General features: G+C 38.7%; 1 protein-coding gene across 1 annotated transcript in view; it reads right to left on the reverse strand.

Annotated features, from left to right (window-relative positions):
- Positions 1–17,710, reverse strand: part of DNAL1 (dynein axonemal light chain 1) — a 36,353-nt gene extending 18,643 nt beyond the window's left edge. Inside the window, exons 1-4 of the mRNA XM_082865615.1 lie at positions 17,644–17,710; positions 8,326–8,364; positions 4,536–4,645; positions 1,234–1,289 (exon numbers count right to left, since the gene is read on the reverse strand). Of these exons, the coding sequence (XP_082721741.1) occupies positions 1,234–1,289; positions 4,536–4,645; positions 8,326–8,364; positions 17,644–17,646 (208 nt within the window). The 5' untranslated portion in view covers positions 17,647–17,710. The remainder of the gene's footprint in view (positions 1–1,233; positions 1,290–4,535; positions 4,646–8,325; positions 8,365–17,643) is intronic.
- Positions 17,711–18,187: the final 477 nt, after the last annotated feature.

Consider the following 18,187-nt stretch of genomic DNA (forward strand, 5'->3'; position numbering starts at 1 on the left):
AGTGGGTTGACAAGCATTTAAAAAACAATGAAATCACGCTAAAAAAATTTATACTGGAACCTATGCTATAAGGGTAACTATTGTTTTACAAATTTTAATCCAGTTCATATGCATATGCTATATTTGATATGTGTATTCATATGAATATATATATACTGAGTCGTTAATTCAAAGGTATTTCTTACTGTGGGAAGTGGTAAAAAACATTTGAAAAATATGACCTAAGGGGGAGATGATGAGGGTCTAAATTAAAGCTGTAGCTCCTGGAAATGGAAAAGCAACAAATTATTTCAGAGGTCTTTCGAAGAATAGAGTTAACAGGACTTACTGATGAATTTGCATGTAGGGCTTGAGGGAAGTAAAGGGAAATATGATACACTAAATAATGGCTCACCAAAAGATACCTATATCCTAATCCCTGGAACCTGTGAATGTTACTATATATGCGGAAAAAGTACTTTGCAGATATGATTAAGTTAGGGATCTTAAGATGGGGAGAGTATCCTTGATTACCCAGGTGTTCCCTAAATGCAATCACATGTATCCTTATAAGAGGGTGACAGAGAAAGATATGACAGAGACAAAAGAGGAGAAGGCAATATGACGACAGAGGCAGATATTGGAGTGACACAGTCACAAGCCAAGGAATCTGGCAGCCATCAGAATCTAGAAAAGGTAAGGAAAAAATTCTCCCCTGAAGCCTCTAGAGAAGGTGTGGCCCTCTTGATTTTGGCCCAGTGAAACTGATTTCAGACTTCTGGCCTCTAGAACAGGGAGGGAATACACTTCTGCAGTTTTAAGCCACCAAGTTTCTGCAGCCACAGGCAACTAGCACAAGGAGCCTTGGCAACTGGGAAGATGTCGATGTCATTAACAAAGACAAGGAGCATAGGAGAAACACGGATGGTGAAGAATAAAATTTTAAGTATAATAAGTATGAAACACAAGATAAATCTGAACAAAAAAATATAAAAAACCTCATTTTCTATTTAAGATATTTCAATTCTAACACTACAAAAACTTTATAATGTCTTTAAACTGTTCCGGTTTCATGTTATCTCTACTTTTCTTTGGATAATTAAATAAGACACATGGTTTATATATTCTTTCTGACATCCGACAATTACTGCGGTTAAAACAGGTGCCAGCTTCTAGGATTATGTAGTGCCTCTGGAATGTTTATTCCAAATAACTACAAAATCCAAGAACCATCTGTTACTGTGGATCACTTACTTAAGCCATTCAGGTTTGCAATTTTTTCAATGCAGTTTGTAGACAGTGAAAGCTTCCTAAAAAAAAAAAAAAAAGGAACACTTGAATTAATAAGAAAAAAATGTTAATGGTATATCAGAAATTATTCCTCAAGTGTCCACAGAAGATGATATTTAAGTCACATTTCCTTTTACACTGAATCCTTTTTTCCCTCTCAGACATGACATGTATTCCTTCATTTGGAAATCTTCATACTTTTTCCCTGATTACAAAAGTTAATATACACTATTGTATAAAATCAAAGAAACCTTTTTGAGGGTAATTTGGTGTTATCTATTAAATTTTTAAATGCATGTATTCTTTGACCCAGTAATTCATTTCTAGGAATATGTCCTATTGAAATACTAATACAAATGCCAAAAAATATATGAATTAGATTATTTACTGTATTATTGTAATAGCAAAAAAGTGGGAAAAAATTTATAAATACCCATCAGCTGAGGAATACAGATAATGAAATACTATCTGCCACTAAAGCAAACAATATTGGGCTATACATACCAACTTGGGAAAATGTCCATGATATGTGTATAACAAAAAGTTATGTAATCCTAACCACCCCACACATTCCCCCAGAGATAATGACTTTTAATAGTTCGTATATATTTTTCTAGATTTTTTCCTATACATACTTTAATTGTATAAAAACAAATTTTTAAAGGGAGCATAATTACACGTTATTAATCTTTCTTTCTTGACAAAAATGTTTAATGTCTTAGTAAATATCATGCAAAGAATATAACAAAGGCTAATTTTATTGAACGCTTTATGTGTGCCTAGTATTCTTCTAAGTATTTTACATGTATTAACTATTTTAACCATCAGAACAATCCTATGAAATAAGTATTATTATCCAAATTTTACAAATGAGGAAACTGAGGCACAAAGATGTTAAGCAATTTGCCTGATATTATACAACCAGAAAGTAGCACAGGCAAATTTAAGACGTCAAAAAACTGACTCTAGAACATATGATCTTATCCTTCTGATTTGACCTGAAGGGGAATTCTTCTTTTTTTTTTTGCTTGAAACACTAAAAGCAATTACTATACACTGTAAATTACTGGTCAAATCTGTGTATTTTCTAGTCATTCCCCATTCTCAAGAACAACCAGTTAAAGTGAAAAATGGACTGGAAAATCTGGGACTACGGTTGGGGAATGTTTCTTTAATTGTTGTTTAGGCAACCTGCTCAAAGAGTGTCAGCAAAAATATGAACGGGGTGACTCTTTCTAAGCAGTTTCCAAGGTACTTTGGTATGGGGTACAGAACCTTCTCAAATGCTTGCTTTTGAAATGGCTTTATGATAAAAAGATATTTGACCACTTTGGAATAATTCTCTTTGAAATCATGATTTTTGAAGCCAAAAACACATCTAAGGTGGGTTTTTATGTAATACATTGTGTTCTCATCACAAAGGAGAAGTTGCATACAATAACTAAATACGTTTGCTTTTCCCTTTAATTCCAAAGACAGATATTAGTCTAATGCATGAGTTCACAAATATGCATCTAAGAGTCATTCAGATTGCTTATTATAAATACAGATACCTAGTTTCATCAGCAGATTCTGTTTCTATAAATTTGGAGTGGGACAAGGAGATTCTTATATAGGTAGTCAGGGGACCACAGTTAGAAAAACACAGGATGAAGAAATCAGAAAAAACCCCAAGTGATTCTGTAACATTCTACACCCCTGACAAGACACTGCAGCCTGAGAGCACGGTTACAAGGTGTCATGGTATATAATTGCCTCAAATTAGCCACAGAACCCTGCTAAAAAGTGTGTATTTAGAAAATAAGTTAAAAGGAATAAATATAGATCTGATACTTAAAGCTTGGATAAATAGGATTACAAATAAATGTAACTTGATCCCAATTAGGAAAAAAAAATTAGAAGGCTCTATATCAAAATGCTGAGACTTCCCTGGCAGTCCAATGGCTAAGACTCTGAGCTTCCATTGCAGGGGGCAGGGGTGAGATCCCTGATCCCTGGTTGGGGAACTAAGATCCCACATGCCCTGCGGTGCGGCCAAAAAGTTAAAAAAATAATAAAATAAAATAAAAAACAAAATGCTAACACTGGTTCTCAAAAGGTGTGCAATTTTGGTTGATATTATTTCCCTTTCTTTGTGCTTTTAATATTTTCTAGTGTTTTTTTTTTTAATTATTTTGTGTCCCTCATGACTTTTAAAGAGGGCTCTTTTTTTTTTTTTTTTTTTTGGCTGCGTTGGGTCTTCGTTGCTGTGCGCGGCCTTTCTCTAGTTGTGGTGAGTGGGGGCTACTCTTCATTGCGCTGTGCGGGCTTCTCATTGCAGTGGCTTCTCTTGTTGCGGAGCACAGGCTCTAGGCACGTGGGCTTCAGTAGTTGTGGCACGTGGGCTCAGTAGTTGTGGCTCGTGGGTTCTAGAGCACAGGCTCAGTAGTTGTGGCGCACGGGCTTAGTTGCTCCGCAGCATGTGGGATCTTCCCAGACCAGGGATCAAATCCGTGTCCCCTGCATTGGCAGGCAGATTCTTAACCACTGTGCCACCAGGGAAGCCCTTCTAGGTGCTTTACAATGTATTTTCATAGTTTGAAAAGTATTTTTTAAAGCAGTATCTCTATGCCTCTGAGTAAGTACAGTATTGACTTTGGTGGATAATCTTACAAGAGGAAGTACTAGATTTTATGACAGAGAAAGTTTAATTGTGTTATTTAGCTTCTCCTAAGAGACAAGGAAATTTCTATTCTCCAGGCATATTGTAAAAATTATACTGTAAAAAAATACAGGGGCTTCCCTGGTGGCGCAGTGGTTGAGAGTCTGCCTGCCGATGCAGGGGACACTGGTTCGTGCCCTGGTCCGGGAGGATCCCACAGGCTGCGGAGCAGCTGGGCCCGTGAGCCATGGCCGCTGAGCCTGCGCGTCCGGAGCCTGTGCTCTGCAACGGGAGAGGCCACAACAGTGAGAGGCCCGAGTACCGCCAAAAAAAAAAAAAAAAAAAAAAAAATACAGTACAGGATTATTCAGGATTACTCTATTAATAATCCTAGAAACCAATAATCTTTTATGTTTGGCTTTGCCAAAGTGAGAATCAGAAAAAGAAAGAAAGAAGGGAGGGAGGGAGGGAGGGAGGATAGAAGGAAGGAAGGAAGGAAGGAAGGAAGGAAGGAAGGGAAATGAAGATCAAGAAAATAAATATATTTTTCTAGTTTGTGTATTTAGAAAAGGAAGTGAAACTTAACAGCAATACTAGAAAGGACGAAAAAGACAAGAGAACTTACTCGCAATTAACAAGCATGGACAAGGACGCATCCATCTTCTCTATAGGGGGAATCTGGGCATACAGCTTTATCTCTCTGGCTTCGGATGGCTTCTGACTGGTTTTCTCTTCCTATGTTAAAAATTAATTTGGAAGAAAATAATCCAAATGTGGAACTAAAAAAGGCCAAAATTTCTCAAGGCTTTTCAATGTTTATTTCAAAACAATTATTAAAATTCAATAATTCTGTACATTCCTGACAGTTTACTTATTGACAACATTTACTTACTGAACTTGATAACTAGCCTTATACATGGCTGATTCAGATAATTCACTGTTAGGTCTCAACCAAATGGAAAAGAGGAGGAAAGAAAATAACTTTTATTTCCGTAATTTAAAAAATCCTTTTAGAGCCTATCAATTAATAAACAAAACACAACAACAAAAACATTTTCCTGGGAAGAATTCCTTGTCCCTAAACAAACTTTTCCTAAGTATCAGATTCAGACCTATAAGATCAACTCTTTCTGTCATCTCATCTTTCTGTTCCTACATACAATTTAGTCAGAGCTAGAACCACCAAATACCAAGAATTTGGGAAGATTTTCTCTTTATGACAGAGCTGAGGTCAAATTTATTTGCTCTACAATAATTTACTACTAAATTCTACCCTAGAGTTTAATTTCAGTACTAAGTATGCAGTTTAAATTTTAATTACCAGTATATGCTGCCTAATAATAGTTTCTAAGTACCTCAATACTTAGAGTTAGCTCTCTCTCTCCAACAAAACAAGAAGATCCTACAGCTCAGGGACCATTTTCTTGCTTTCCTATATTTTCTATAACCTGATATTAGACACAAAAGAAGCTTGTATTTAAAAAATCAAATCACAACACATCAATAACAGAAAATATATAATCAGTTGAAAGAGATCTAATACACATTCACTCAGTATTTTTTTTGTGCCATGTATTTATAGGTTAGGAGATGAGAGACTGACACCAAGTAGATCCTTAATAAATGTTGGGTTAATGAGTGCAAGAATGAGCATAATGTCTTCAAATAATCTTAAAGTCAAAGATTTATGGCCATATGTAATCTAGAAATAGAACCTACAAACCAAACCAAAAACCAACCACTTGTTATTATAAATAAATAAAATAAAATCCTAAAATCTGATTGAAGGAAATCAAATCTAATACTAAGCCTACTCCACACTTTTTTATTAAACAAAACAGATCTTTCACTAAGCAGAAAAAAATTTTTTAATGTAATTAGAGTACAAAGAAGTTTATAAGCACTAAAACAAAAATTCAAATATTTCATTATCCTATCCTTTTGTCTATTTTCCCTAGACACCAAGTTTCTTGAAAGAGTTTTTATTTAAAGCCCAGCTACAAAAGCAAAAGATACATTATTATACAAAAAAACAACTGATAACATAGTCAAATATGTTATCACTGGGCATAGAAATTGAGGAGCCATCTCTATACTCTATGGAAATTCTATCTATAATGCTGAAATACAACTGTTCAAACTTTATAGAATGTCATATTCAAAATATTTGTTTATATTTAATGCATTTTTTACAATGCAGTTTCCTCTCTAATATTACTATATGCTTTTAAAAATGTATTTTGTGTATGTATTATGTATTTTTTCCAGATATAATGATATATAGCACTGAATAAGTTTAATATATACAGCATAACAATTTGACTTACAAAATCATGAAATGATTATCACAATAAGTTTAGTGAACATCCATCATCTCATACAGATACAAAAGAAAAGAAAAAGAAAAAAATTTTTCCTTGTGATGAGAACTCAGGATTTACTCTCTGAACTTTCATATATAACATACAGCAGTGTTAATTATATTAATCATGTTGTACATTACATCCCTCATACTTATTTACCTTGTGACTGGAAGCCTGTACCTATTGACCATCTTCATCCAATTCCCCCTACCCCTACTCCTTGGCTCTGGTTACCACAAATCTGATGCCTTTTTCTATGAATTTGTTTGTTTGTTGAAATATAATTGACCTATAATACTATGTTAATTCCCAGTGTACAACACAGTGATTCAATATTTCTATACATTACAAAATGATCACTATTTTTTACAGATTTATTGAGATATAACTGACATATAACATTGTTTATGTTTAAGGTATACCATGTGATGCTTTGATACATATATACATTGCAAAATGATTACCAGAAAAAGGTTAACACATCCAGCACCTCATATAATAATTTTTTTGTGTGCTGAGAACATTTACGATCTACTCTCCAGACTTCCCTGGTGACACAGTGGTTAAGAATCTGCCTGTCAATGCAGGGGACATGGGTCCAAGCCCTGGTCCGGGAAGATCCCACATGTCATGGAGCAACTAAGCAACTAAGCCCGTGCGCCACAACTACTTAGCCTGTGCTCTAGAGCCCACAAGCCACAACTACTGAGCCCACATGCCACAACTACTGAAGCCCACGCGGCTAGAGCCCATGCTCCACAGCAAGAGAAGCCACCGCAATGAGAAACCAGCGCACCACAATGAAGAGTAGCCCCCGCTGGCTGCAACTAGAAAAAGCTGGCGTGCAGCAACAAAGACCCGACTCAGCCAAAAATAAATAAATTTATTTTTTAAAAAAATTTACTCTCTTAGCAACTTTCAAGTACATAATACAGTATTATTAAATATGCTGTACATTAGATCCCCAGAACTTATTGATCTTATAACTGGAAGTTTATACCCTTTGACCAACTTCTCCCCATTTCCTCCACTCAACTCTGGCCATCACCATTCTAATCTGTTTCTATGAGTTCAGCTTTTTTAGATTCCACATGTAAATGATATCATACAGTATTTGTCTTTAGCTACCTGACTTATGTCATTTAGCATAACGCACTCAAGGTCCTTCCATGTTGCAAATGGCAGGATTTCCTTCTTTTTATGGCTGAATAATATTCCACTGTATACAAATATACATTTTCTTCATCCATTCATCCACTGATGGGCATTTAGGTTGTTTTCATGTCTTGGCTATTGTGAATAGTGCTGCAATGAACATGGGGATACAGGTGTCTCTTTGAGATAGTGATTTCATTTCCTTCAGATATATATGCAGAAGTGGGACTGCTGGATCACATGGTAGATCTACTTTTAATTTTTTTTTTTTTTTTTTTTGCGGTACGCGGGCCTCTCACTGTTGTGGCCTCTCCTGTTGCGGAGCACAGGCTCCAGACACGCAGGCTCAGCGGCCATGGCTCACGGGCGCAGCCGCTCCGCGGCATGTGGGATCTTCCCGAACCGGGGCATGAAACCATGTCCCCTGCATCGGCAGGCGGACTCTCAACCACTGCGCCACCAGGGAAGCCCGGTCAGATTTTTTTAATTGAAATTTTTATTGAGACACTTGAAAATTCATGTGCAGTTATAAAAAATAATACAGAGAGATCCCTTATACACTTTGCCCAGTTTCCCCCAATGGTAACATTTTTCAAAACTATAGTATAATATCACAACCAGGATATTGATATTGATGCAATCCACTGATTTTAATCAGATTTTCCCAATTTTATTTGTACTCACTTGTACATACGAGTGTGAATGTGTTTGCATGTATGTATTAAGTTCTATACAATTTTATCACCTGTGTAGGCTCATGTATCCACTAACACCGTCAAGATAGCTAAACAGTTCCAATACCACAAAGATCCCTTGTATTGAATGGTCATATTTAAATAATTATCCAAAAATTCTCTTTATGTAGTTTCTAGAAGAAGTAAAAACTTATAAACTCACCCATCTGGCTAGGGCTTCTTTGATTGTTGTTGCTTTTGCCTTAAAAAGAGAAGAAAAAACAAAGCTGTCTTTATTGGTGTGATTTGTTGACTCAATTTTCATGCAATAATTATTAGCCCTGGCATCTACCGTTAAAAAGATTAACTTCTTTATTGAGAGTTTATATGCAAAGAGAGTGTTTTAATTTCCTGAAATCAGAAATACTCATTTAAATATCTCTCAGAGAAATTAAGGAAATCGTGATGTAATATCAGATACTTCACTCCCACTTGGTTTACAAAAAACATATAGCTTTCAACACTGATATTAAAATATATCTTATTTCATTGATTCTAAGATTTATATCTTCTTTTATATTTTAATATCTTTGAAATTTGGATACATCTTACAACCAGGAACAATTTATAATTGCTGCAGCCAGGTAGCACTGATGAAGTTTTAGAAAAATACTAACCATCTTGGACTTCCTTAGTAGTGCAGTGGTTAAGAATCCGCCTGCCAATGCAAGGGAAACGGGTTTGAGCCCTGGTCCTGGAAGATCCCACATGCCGCGGAGCAACTAAGCCTGTGTGCCACAACTACTGAGCCTGCGCTCTAAAACCTGCGAGCCACAACTACTGCAGCCCACGCACCTAGAGCCCGTGCTCCACAACAAGGGAGGCCACTGCAATGAGAAGCCCGCGTACTGCAATGAAGAGTAGTCCCTGCTCGCCGCAACTAGAGAAAGCCCACACACAGCAACGAAGACCCAATGCAGCCAAAAATAAATAAATTAATTAATTTTTAAAAATTAACCTTCTTATTTAATATACATACTATATGCATTTTTGTTTATCAAAGGATAACATATGATAAAAATCTATATGCCTAAATACATTTAAAATAACTGTCAATAAGTACAAAATAAAAATTCTAAGTGATACGAAATTATGCCATAGTTTAATTCTAACTTCTTATTTTTCTTTCTTAGTAGAACTAAAAATAATGTCGCACCTTATAATCAATAGTATCTTAGATTCAATTTATATGATATTAAAAATTTTAAAGGTAAGAAAAGGAAGACATTCTTTGACTCATTGCTGGAGCTCATTAAAAAAAAAGAGAGAGCCCTAAACAATAACAAAAGGAATTATGTCTATGAAATAAAGATACACTAATAAATAACACTTGAGTTAAAAATAAAATTATAAATTTAAGTAAAATAATAAAATTAAAGACAAAGAATGTCAATATTTGAGGAATATAACAATTAAAAGCAAACTTATGCTTCAAATACATTAATTTAAAAATAAGAGAGGGACTTCCCTGGTGGCGCAGTGGTTAAGAATCCACGTGCCAATGCAGGGGACACGAGTTCGAGCCCTGGTCCAGGAAGATCCCACATGCTGGGGAGCAACTGAGCCCATGCTCCACAACTACTGAGCCTGTGCTCTAGAGCCCGCAGGCCACAACTACTGAAGCCTGCGTGCCTAGAGCCCATGCTCCGCAACAAGAGAAGCCACCGCAATAAGAAGTCTGTGCACCACAACAAAGAGTAGCCCCCACTCGCCGCAACTAGAGAAAGCCTGCACACAGCAATGAAGACCCAACGCAGCCAAAAATAAATAAATAAAATAAATAAAATAAAAATAAGAACAGGGAACTATATTCAATACCCTGTGATAACCCATAATGGAAAAGAATATGAAAAAGAATGTGTATATATATGTATATATATATATACATACACATATATATAACTGAATCACTTTGCTGTATGGCAGAAGTAAACACAACATTGTAAATCAACTATACTTGAATAAAATAAATTTTAAAAATATAAGAAAGAACAAGAGATGGAAAACAAATAAGTTAAGCATTCAAAATGTTTGAAAAAGTACATCATGAAGGCAGAAGGAGATACAAAGGAAGAAATCAATGAAAAACAGAATGAGAGGAAAAAAGATTAACAAAACTAAAAGTGGGTTCTGAAGTCTCTGGCAAGCTCAACTGAGCTAAAAAGAGAGATATACAAATTTAAAATATAGAATAAATAAGGGGAAGTAACACAAATATCACAGAGATTTTATTTATTTATTTATTTATTTATTTTTGACTGCATTGGGTCTTCATTGCTGCACGCGGGTTTTCTCTAGTTGTGGCAAGCGGGGGCTGCACATCATTGCAGTGTGCGGGCTTCTCATTGTGGTGGCTTCTCTTGTTGTGGAGCATGGGCTCTAGGCACGCGGGCTTCAGTAGTTGTGGCATGTGGGCTCAATAGTTGTGGCTCACGGGCTCTAGAGCACAGGCTCAGTAGTTGTGGCGCACAGGCTTAGTTGCTTCGCAGCATGTGGGATCTTCTCAGACCAGGGCTCAAACCTGGGTCTCCTGCATTGGCAGGCAGATTCTTAACCCCTGTGCCACCAAGGAAGTCCCATCACAGAGATTTTAAAAATAAAATATTATAAGCAAATATATGGTAATAAGTTTGAAAACCTAGACTAAGTATGCATTTCTAGAAAAAACAAAAGTGCCAAAACTCACAAGAAGAATCAGAAAATTTGAATAGACTAATTACTATTTAAAACATTAAAAAGATAATCAGGGCTTCCCTGGTGGCGCAGTGGTTGAGAGTCCTCCTACCAATGCAGGGGACATGGGTTTGTGCCCCGGTCTGGGAAGATCCCACATTCCGTGGAGCGGCTGGGCCCGTGAGCCATGGCCACTGAGCCTGTGTGTCCGGAGCCTGTGCTCCGCAACGGGAGAGGCCACAACAGTGAGAGGCCCGCATACCGCAAAAAAAAAAAAAAAAGATAATCAGAGATTTACCCTCACCTTCCTCCCCTAATACCCCAAGCCTAGATAAATTACAAGTTCTACCAAGCTTTCAGGGAACAGATATTCCTTGTTATACAAGGTGTTTCAGAAATCAGAAAAAAGAGGGAAAGTTTCCAACTTATTTTATGAGGCCAGAATAACCTTGATGCCATAACCAGATAAGGAGCCCTCTTTACTTTTCAAAACAGATTTGAAAATCCTAGATACAACATTAGCTCTCCAAAGCCAATGGTGTATAATGATCATGATCAAAAATGGCTTATACCAGGATCATAAGGATTGTTTAACAACAGAAAAGTCTATAAATGTAAATCATTTATTAATGGATTAAAGGGGGAAAATCACATTTATTTCAGTAAGTGCAGAAAGAGCAGTTGATAAAGTTCTACAGCTGATATTAAAAGCTCTCAACTAAGGGTTAAAGTGAAATTTCTTACTTGATAAAAGCTACACATCAAAAAGCTTCAACAGGGGCTTCCCTGGTGGTGTGGTGGTTGGGAGTCCGCCTGCCAATGCAGGGGACATGGGTTTGAACCCTGGTCCGGGAAGATCCTACATGCCGCAGAGCAACTAAGCCCGTGTGCCACAAATACCGAACCTGCGCTCTAGAGCCTGTGAGCCACAACTACTGAGCCCATGAGCCACAACTACTGAAGCCTGCGTGCTTAGAGCCCGTGCTCCACAACAAGAGAAGCCACCGCAATGAGAAGCCGGCGCACCTCAACGAAGAGTAGCCCCTGCTCACTGCAACTAGAGAAAGCCCGCGCGCAGCAATGAAGACCCAAAGCAGCCAAAAATAAATAAATAAAATAAATTAATTAAAAAAATTTAAAAAGCTTCAACAAACACCACAGTTAAGGGAGCAATTCATTCATTTCAGCAAATATTTATTGATTACCTCCTATGTACCAAACGTTCTTTCACTTGCTGAGGATATATCAGTGAACAAAACAAAGATCCCTGCCTTCACGGAATTTACATCTACTGGCAGGAGACAGATGGTAAATAATATAATAAATAAATAGATATAAATCATATAGTATATTAGAAGGTGACAATTACTAAGGAAAAAGAAAAAGCTGAGCTTGGTAAAGAGTATCAGGATGTGTGTATATGCGTATGGAGGGTTTATTTTAAAAAACGTGGTCAACGTGGGCCAAACTGGGAATGTAACATGAAAAGCATTCTCAAACTCCTAGAAGAGAACATAGGCAAAACATTCTCTGACATGAATTATAGCAATGTTTTCTTAGGTCAGTCTCCCAAGGCAATAGAAATGAAAGCAAAAATAAACAAAAGGAACCTAATCAAACTTAAAAGCTTTGCACAGGGCTTCCCTGGTGGCGCAGTGGTTGAGAGTCCGCCTGCCGATGCAGGGGACATGGGTTCGTGCCCCGGCGCGGGAAGATCCCACATGCAGCGGAGCGGCTAGGCCCGTGAGCCATGGCCGCTGAGCCTGCGCGTCCGGAGCCTGTGCTCCACAACGGGAGAGGCCACAACAGTGAAAGCCCCGTGTACCGCAAAAAAATAATAATAAAAATAAAAAATAAAAATCTAAAAAAAAAAAAAAAAGCTTTGCACAGCAAAGGAAACCATAAATAAAATGAAAAGACAATCTATGGGCTGGGAGAAAATATTTGAAAACGATGTGACTGACAAGGGCTAACTTCCAAAATACACAAATAGCTTATACAACACAGTAACAAACAAAACAAAACAAAACAAACAAACAAAAAAACCCAAACAACACAATCAAATAATGGGCAGGGGCTTCCCTGGTGGCACAGTGGTTGAGAGTCCGCCTGCTGATGCAAGGGACACAGGTTCGTGCCCTGGTCTGGGAAGATCCCACATGCTGCAGAGCAGTTAAGCCCATGAGCCATGGCCACTGAGCCTGCGCGTCCGGAGCCTGTGATCTGCAACGGGAGAGACCACAACAGTAAGAGGCCCGCGTACCGCAAAAAAAAAAAAAAAAATGGGCAGAAGACCTAAACAGACATTTCTCCAAAGAAGACATGCAGATGGCCTATAGACACATGAAAGATGCTCAACATCATTATTAGAAAAATGCAAATCAAAACTACAATGAGGTATCACCTCACCCTGGTCAGAACGGCCATCACTAAAAAGTCTACATTGGAACTTCCCTGAAAGTCCAGTGGTTAAGACTCCACACTCCCAGTGCAAGAGGCAGGTTCAATCCCTGGTCAGGGAAGATCCCACATGCCAAGTGTGGCGACCAAAAAAGAAAAAAAGTCTACACTGATTCACTTCGCTGTACATCTGAAACTAACACAACATTGTAAATCAACTATACTCCAATAAAAAAATTTTTTTAAGTCTACAAATAATAAATCCTGGAGAGGGTGTGGAGAAAAGAGAATCCTCCTACACTGTTGGTGAGAATGTAAATTGGTGCAGCCAGTATGGAAAACAGTATGGAAGTTCCTTAAAAAACTAAAAATAGAGTTACCATATGATGCAGCAATCCCACTCCTGGGCATAAATCCAGAAAAAAACATAATTTGAAAAGATACATGCACCCCAATGTTCATTGCAGCACTATTTACAATAGCCAAAACATGGAAGCAACCCAAATGCCCAATGACAGATGAATGGATAAAGAAGATGTGGTACATATATACAATGGAATACTACTCAGCCATAAACAAGAAATAGTGCCATTTGCAGCAACATGGATGGACCTAGAGATTATCATAATAAGTGAAGTAAGCCAGAGAGAGAAAGACAAATATCATATGATATCACTTATATGTGGAATCTAAAAAAATGATACAAATGAACTTATTTACAAAACAGAGGCAGACTCACAGACATAGAAAACAAACTTATGGTTACCAAAGGGGAAAGGTGGAAGGAGGAATAAATTAGGAATTTGGGAGTAACATATACATACTACTACATATAAAACAGATAAACAACAAGGACCTACTGTAGAGCACAGGGAACTATATTCAATATTTTCTAATAAGCTATAATGGAAAAGAATATATATATTTAAATATGTATAACTGAATCACTTTGCTGTACACCAGAAAACACAAACACAACATTGTAAATCAACTATACTTCAATAAAAAAGAAAAAAGTATTCTCTCTAAGATCCCAAACACATCAAGGATGCCTATCTACTATCACTGCTACTGTTTAACATAGTACAACAGATCTTTATCAATATTACAATAAAAAGAAGTACAAATTGGAATGATCAAAGGAGGAAATAAAACACTATGTGCAGATGATCATCTGTGTAGAAAACACAATAGAATAAACTAACAAATACTAGAACAGATAGAGTATAGCAAATGAAGAACTCTGTTGACAAGTTAGAAAAATTAAGAGATAATATTTTCAATGTAAAAACAACAAAGGACTACTATCTAGAATATACAAGGAACTCCTAAAATGCAAAACCAAACAACCAAAAGAGGCAAAAGTTGGTAAAAAATGTAAACAGAAAATTCACAGAAACTGAAAGCCAGATGACTAATAGTGAGGTATTTGAACTCAATGAAAATCAGAGAAATGCAGAGTAAAACAATAGGATACTAAAATACATCCTCAAATTGGCAAAAGTTGGAAAGTTAGTGAGAATGTAGAGAAATAGAAACTCTCATGCATTACTGAAGTAAGAACTAGTATAGCCATTCTGGAAACCAATCTGACAGTGCCTAGAGAAATTAAGTATGCATAGACTCTAGGACCTTGCAGTGTCATTCCTGGGTATACTTCCCAGAGAAATCCTTGCATGGGTCCAAAAAAAGACACCTATAAGAACACTTACAAGTTGGAAGCAATCTAGTTGTCTATAAATTGGTTCATAAGGTCACTAGTTCCCCTACAGATAGCGGGAGTCAAAACCTGAAATGCCTAAAGGACCAATAGACATCATTAATGTGTAAAGCTGGCCATGTAAAAAGGATAACCTCTACTTGGTTCTAGAAAACTGTTGGCAGGTGGACTTGGGACAAGAGTTACCCTAATATCACATTTCTCCAAATATGAAAACTCTGTTAATTGAAAGTAACACCCTTATTTTATGTACCATTAAGAAAGACAAGATTCTGCCAATTACATCACACCATCATATTTCAGTAGTACAAAAATATGAAAAAAGATGTGTCTGATAGTGAAATATGGTATTTCTGATTTTTCAGAGAAGCCAGAAATCTGCGTTTTGATGTAAAATATGATCATTTTTAAGACACTGTAAGCTAATTTTTTAAGTTAAAAAACTATGTGTGGGGGCTTCCCTGGAGGTGCAGTGGTTGAGAACCTGCCTGCCAATGCAGGGGACACGGGTTCGAGCCCTGGTCTGGGAAGATCCCACATGCTGCGGAGCAACTAGGCCTGTGAGCCACAACTACTGAGCCTGTGTGTCTGGAGCCTGTGCTCCGCAACAAGAGAGGTCACGATAGTGAGAGGCCCGCGCACCGCGATGAAGAGTGGCCCCCGCTTGCCGCAACTAGAGAAAGCCCTTGCACAGAAACGAAGACCCAACACAGCCAAAAAAGAAAAAAAAAACTATGTGGGACTGTATTTCTAGAGGGCCCCAGAACTACGAGTTTGCAGCCTCAGCTAGCTTCATCTAATTACTAGTTCTGATTCTCTATTTGAAGATTTTCAATAATTCTCATGTTTCATACTTTCAGAATTATTTAGGGCTAGTCATTTCTTCACCTAAATATAAATTTAGGTTCAAGAATTTTTTACTTTGCTTGGTTTTCAGCTAAATGCCTGTGGAATAAAGTAAGGAAGGCAGAGGGGAAAACTGCGTTTAAAAGAGTAGGATTTAGGGACTTCCCTGGTGGCACAGAAGCCGCCTGCCAATGCAGGGGACATGGGTTTGAGCCCTGGTCCGGGAAGATCCCACGTGCCGCGGAGCAACTAAGCCCATGCGCCACAACTACTGAGCCTGCACTCTAGAGCCCGCAAGCCACAACTACTGAGTCTGCACTCTAGAGCCGGCGAGCCACAACTACTGAAGCCCGCGCGCCTAGAGCCTGTGTTTCACAACAAGAGAAGCCACCGCAATGAGAAGCCTGCACACCGTAAGGAAGAGAAAGCTCCCGCTCCCCACAACTAGAGAAAAGACATAAAACAAATAAATTTATTTTTTTAAAAAAAAGAGTAGCATTTAATCTCGTGGTTGAGGTCAGGCATGATTTCCTCATCATTTCAATTTCTTGGACTCAATTTCTGCCCAGCTATATAGCAATGGAATCACAAAAAGAAGAAAACTAGTTAAACTTATTCTTTATAAATATTTCCATCAGGGGCTTCCCTGGTGGCGCAGTGGTTGAGAATCTGCCTGCTAATGCAAGGGACACGGGTTCGAGCCCTGGTCTGGGAGGATCCCACATGCCGCGGAGCAACTAGGCCCATTAGCCACAACTACTGAGCCTGCGTGTCTGGAGCCTGTGCTCCGCAACAAGAGAGGCTGCGATAGTGAGACGCCCGCGCACTGCGATGAAGAGTGGCCCCCGCTTGCCACAACTAGAGAAAGCCCTCGCACAGAAATGAAGACCCAACACAGCAAAACTAATAATAAATAAATTAATAAACTCCTACCCCCCACATCAAAAAAAAATTTCCATCAGGCAGGACAATCACATACTTTGCTAAATAGCTTTGGCTGGGTCTGTAACTAACCAACAACATCCCTTTTTCAACTACTAGTTGGATCTACCAAGTATGTAAGCAAGAGAGTGCTCACTTCACGTAGGAGTTGAGGAGCTTCACTAGGTAAAACCATTACTTCATAAAGAGCTTTGATTAGATAGCCCGCCGACAGATTTCAAGTCTCAGATAGCAGCATTTCTCAAAGTGTTGTGGGAGCCCTCCAATTTTAGAATCATTTGAAATGCACATTCCTGAATCCCCCCCCCAATTAATTAAACATTCATAATCTGCACTCCAACTTAGGCCAAAATCATACTCATGCATACTGAAATCTGAGAAACACTACCCTAATATGCTGTGTTAGAGAGGGTTTTATAATGTTACAATGTTACTAATAACTGAACTGACAGTCATTCAGAGGGCAACCTGGGCGTATCACAGGTTACAAATACTGCGGCAATCAGTGTTATACACATTCCTCTCGTAACCAACCCCACCCTCTATCTCGCCGGGGCGGGGGGGGCGGATTACTCCCATGTAAAAAGATATCCTTATTCACACTCCCCCTTCCATCACCTTTCCCACTCTACTCCGCTCTTTGCTTTTTGCCCTCTGCTCTTTGCCCTCCCTTTTCTCTGCCAGAGTCTCTGGCAGAGATTAACCCAACCTCCAATCAGCCCCACACCACCCGGTGCCAGGGCTTCTCTTTCGCCTTAGGCCTCAGAATCTACCGAGCCAGCATCCGCTACCGGCTCCCTTCCGCTGTTTGAGGACCTCCGCCATCCTCAACCCTCCAGTTACCGTTTTCCACTTCCAATCTTCTCTCAGCTTTGGCTACGAGGCCTGGAGGGTACTCACCATTCCGGCGGTTGCTACTGTCACTGCTCTGGTTGCTAGGGCCCGCCGGGATCAGTGCGCATGCGCACCTCTTGGAGCTCTCCTTGGATCCCTACCCCGGCAGTGGTCTTTTCTCTCCGCCCTCAGTGTGGCGCAAGCAGGGCATTGTGGGACCGCGCGGTGTACGCCGGGGTCCTCCCGCTCCGCGGTTGCTAGCTACCCAGGGACTGCAAGCGCAGCAACTGGTGGCACAGAGGGGTCGAGAGCATAACCTCGTGGAGTGGTTGGGAGATGTCTTTTTCCCTTGTGAAAGTAATTTCAGCTAATCTGGAGTGACGTACCGGCTTAAAGTTTAAAACTTTGAAACCTCCCTGTAACAACTGCCACACCCCATAAAGGAACTTTAAAAATTCCCTTCCTTTGCAGATTGCCCTTCCCGTTCTCTTGACTCCCTGCTGTAATTTACCTAGTTGTCCGACTGAGGATATCCAGACACGGCTGCATTTCTTCAGTTAGCTTCTCCCAACCCCTTCAGGCAGCCTGAGGCGGCTGAAGCATGAAATGC

This window comes from Leucopleurus acutus (assembly GCF_964270905.1).
Source record: "Leucopleurus acutus genome assembly, chromosome: 1".
Classification (NCBI taxonomy): Eukaryota; Metazoa; Chordata; class Mammalia; order Artiodactyla; family Delphinidae; genus Leucopleurus; species Leucopleurus acutus.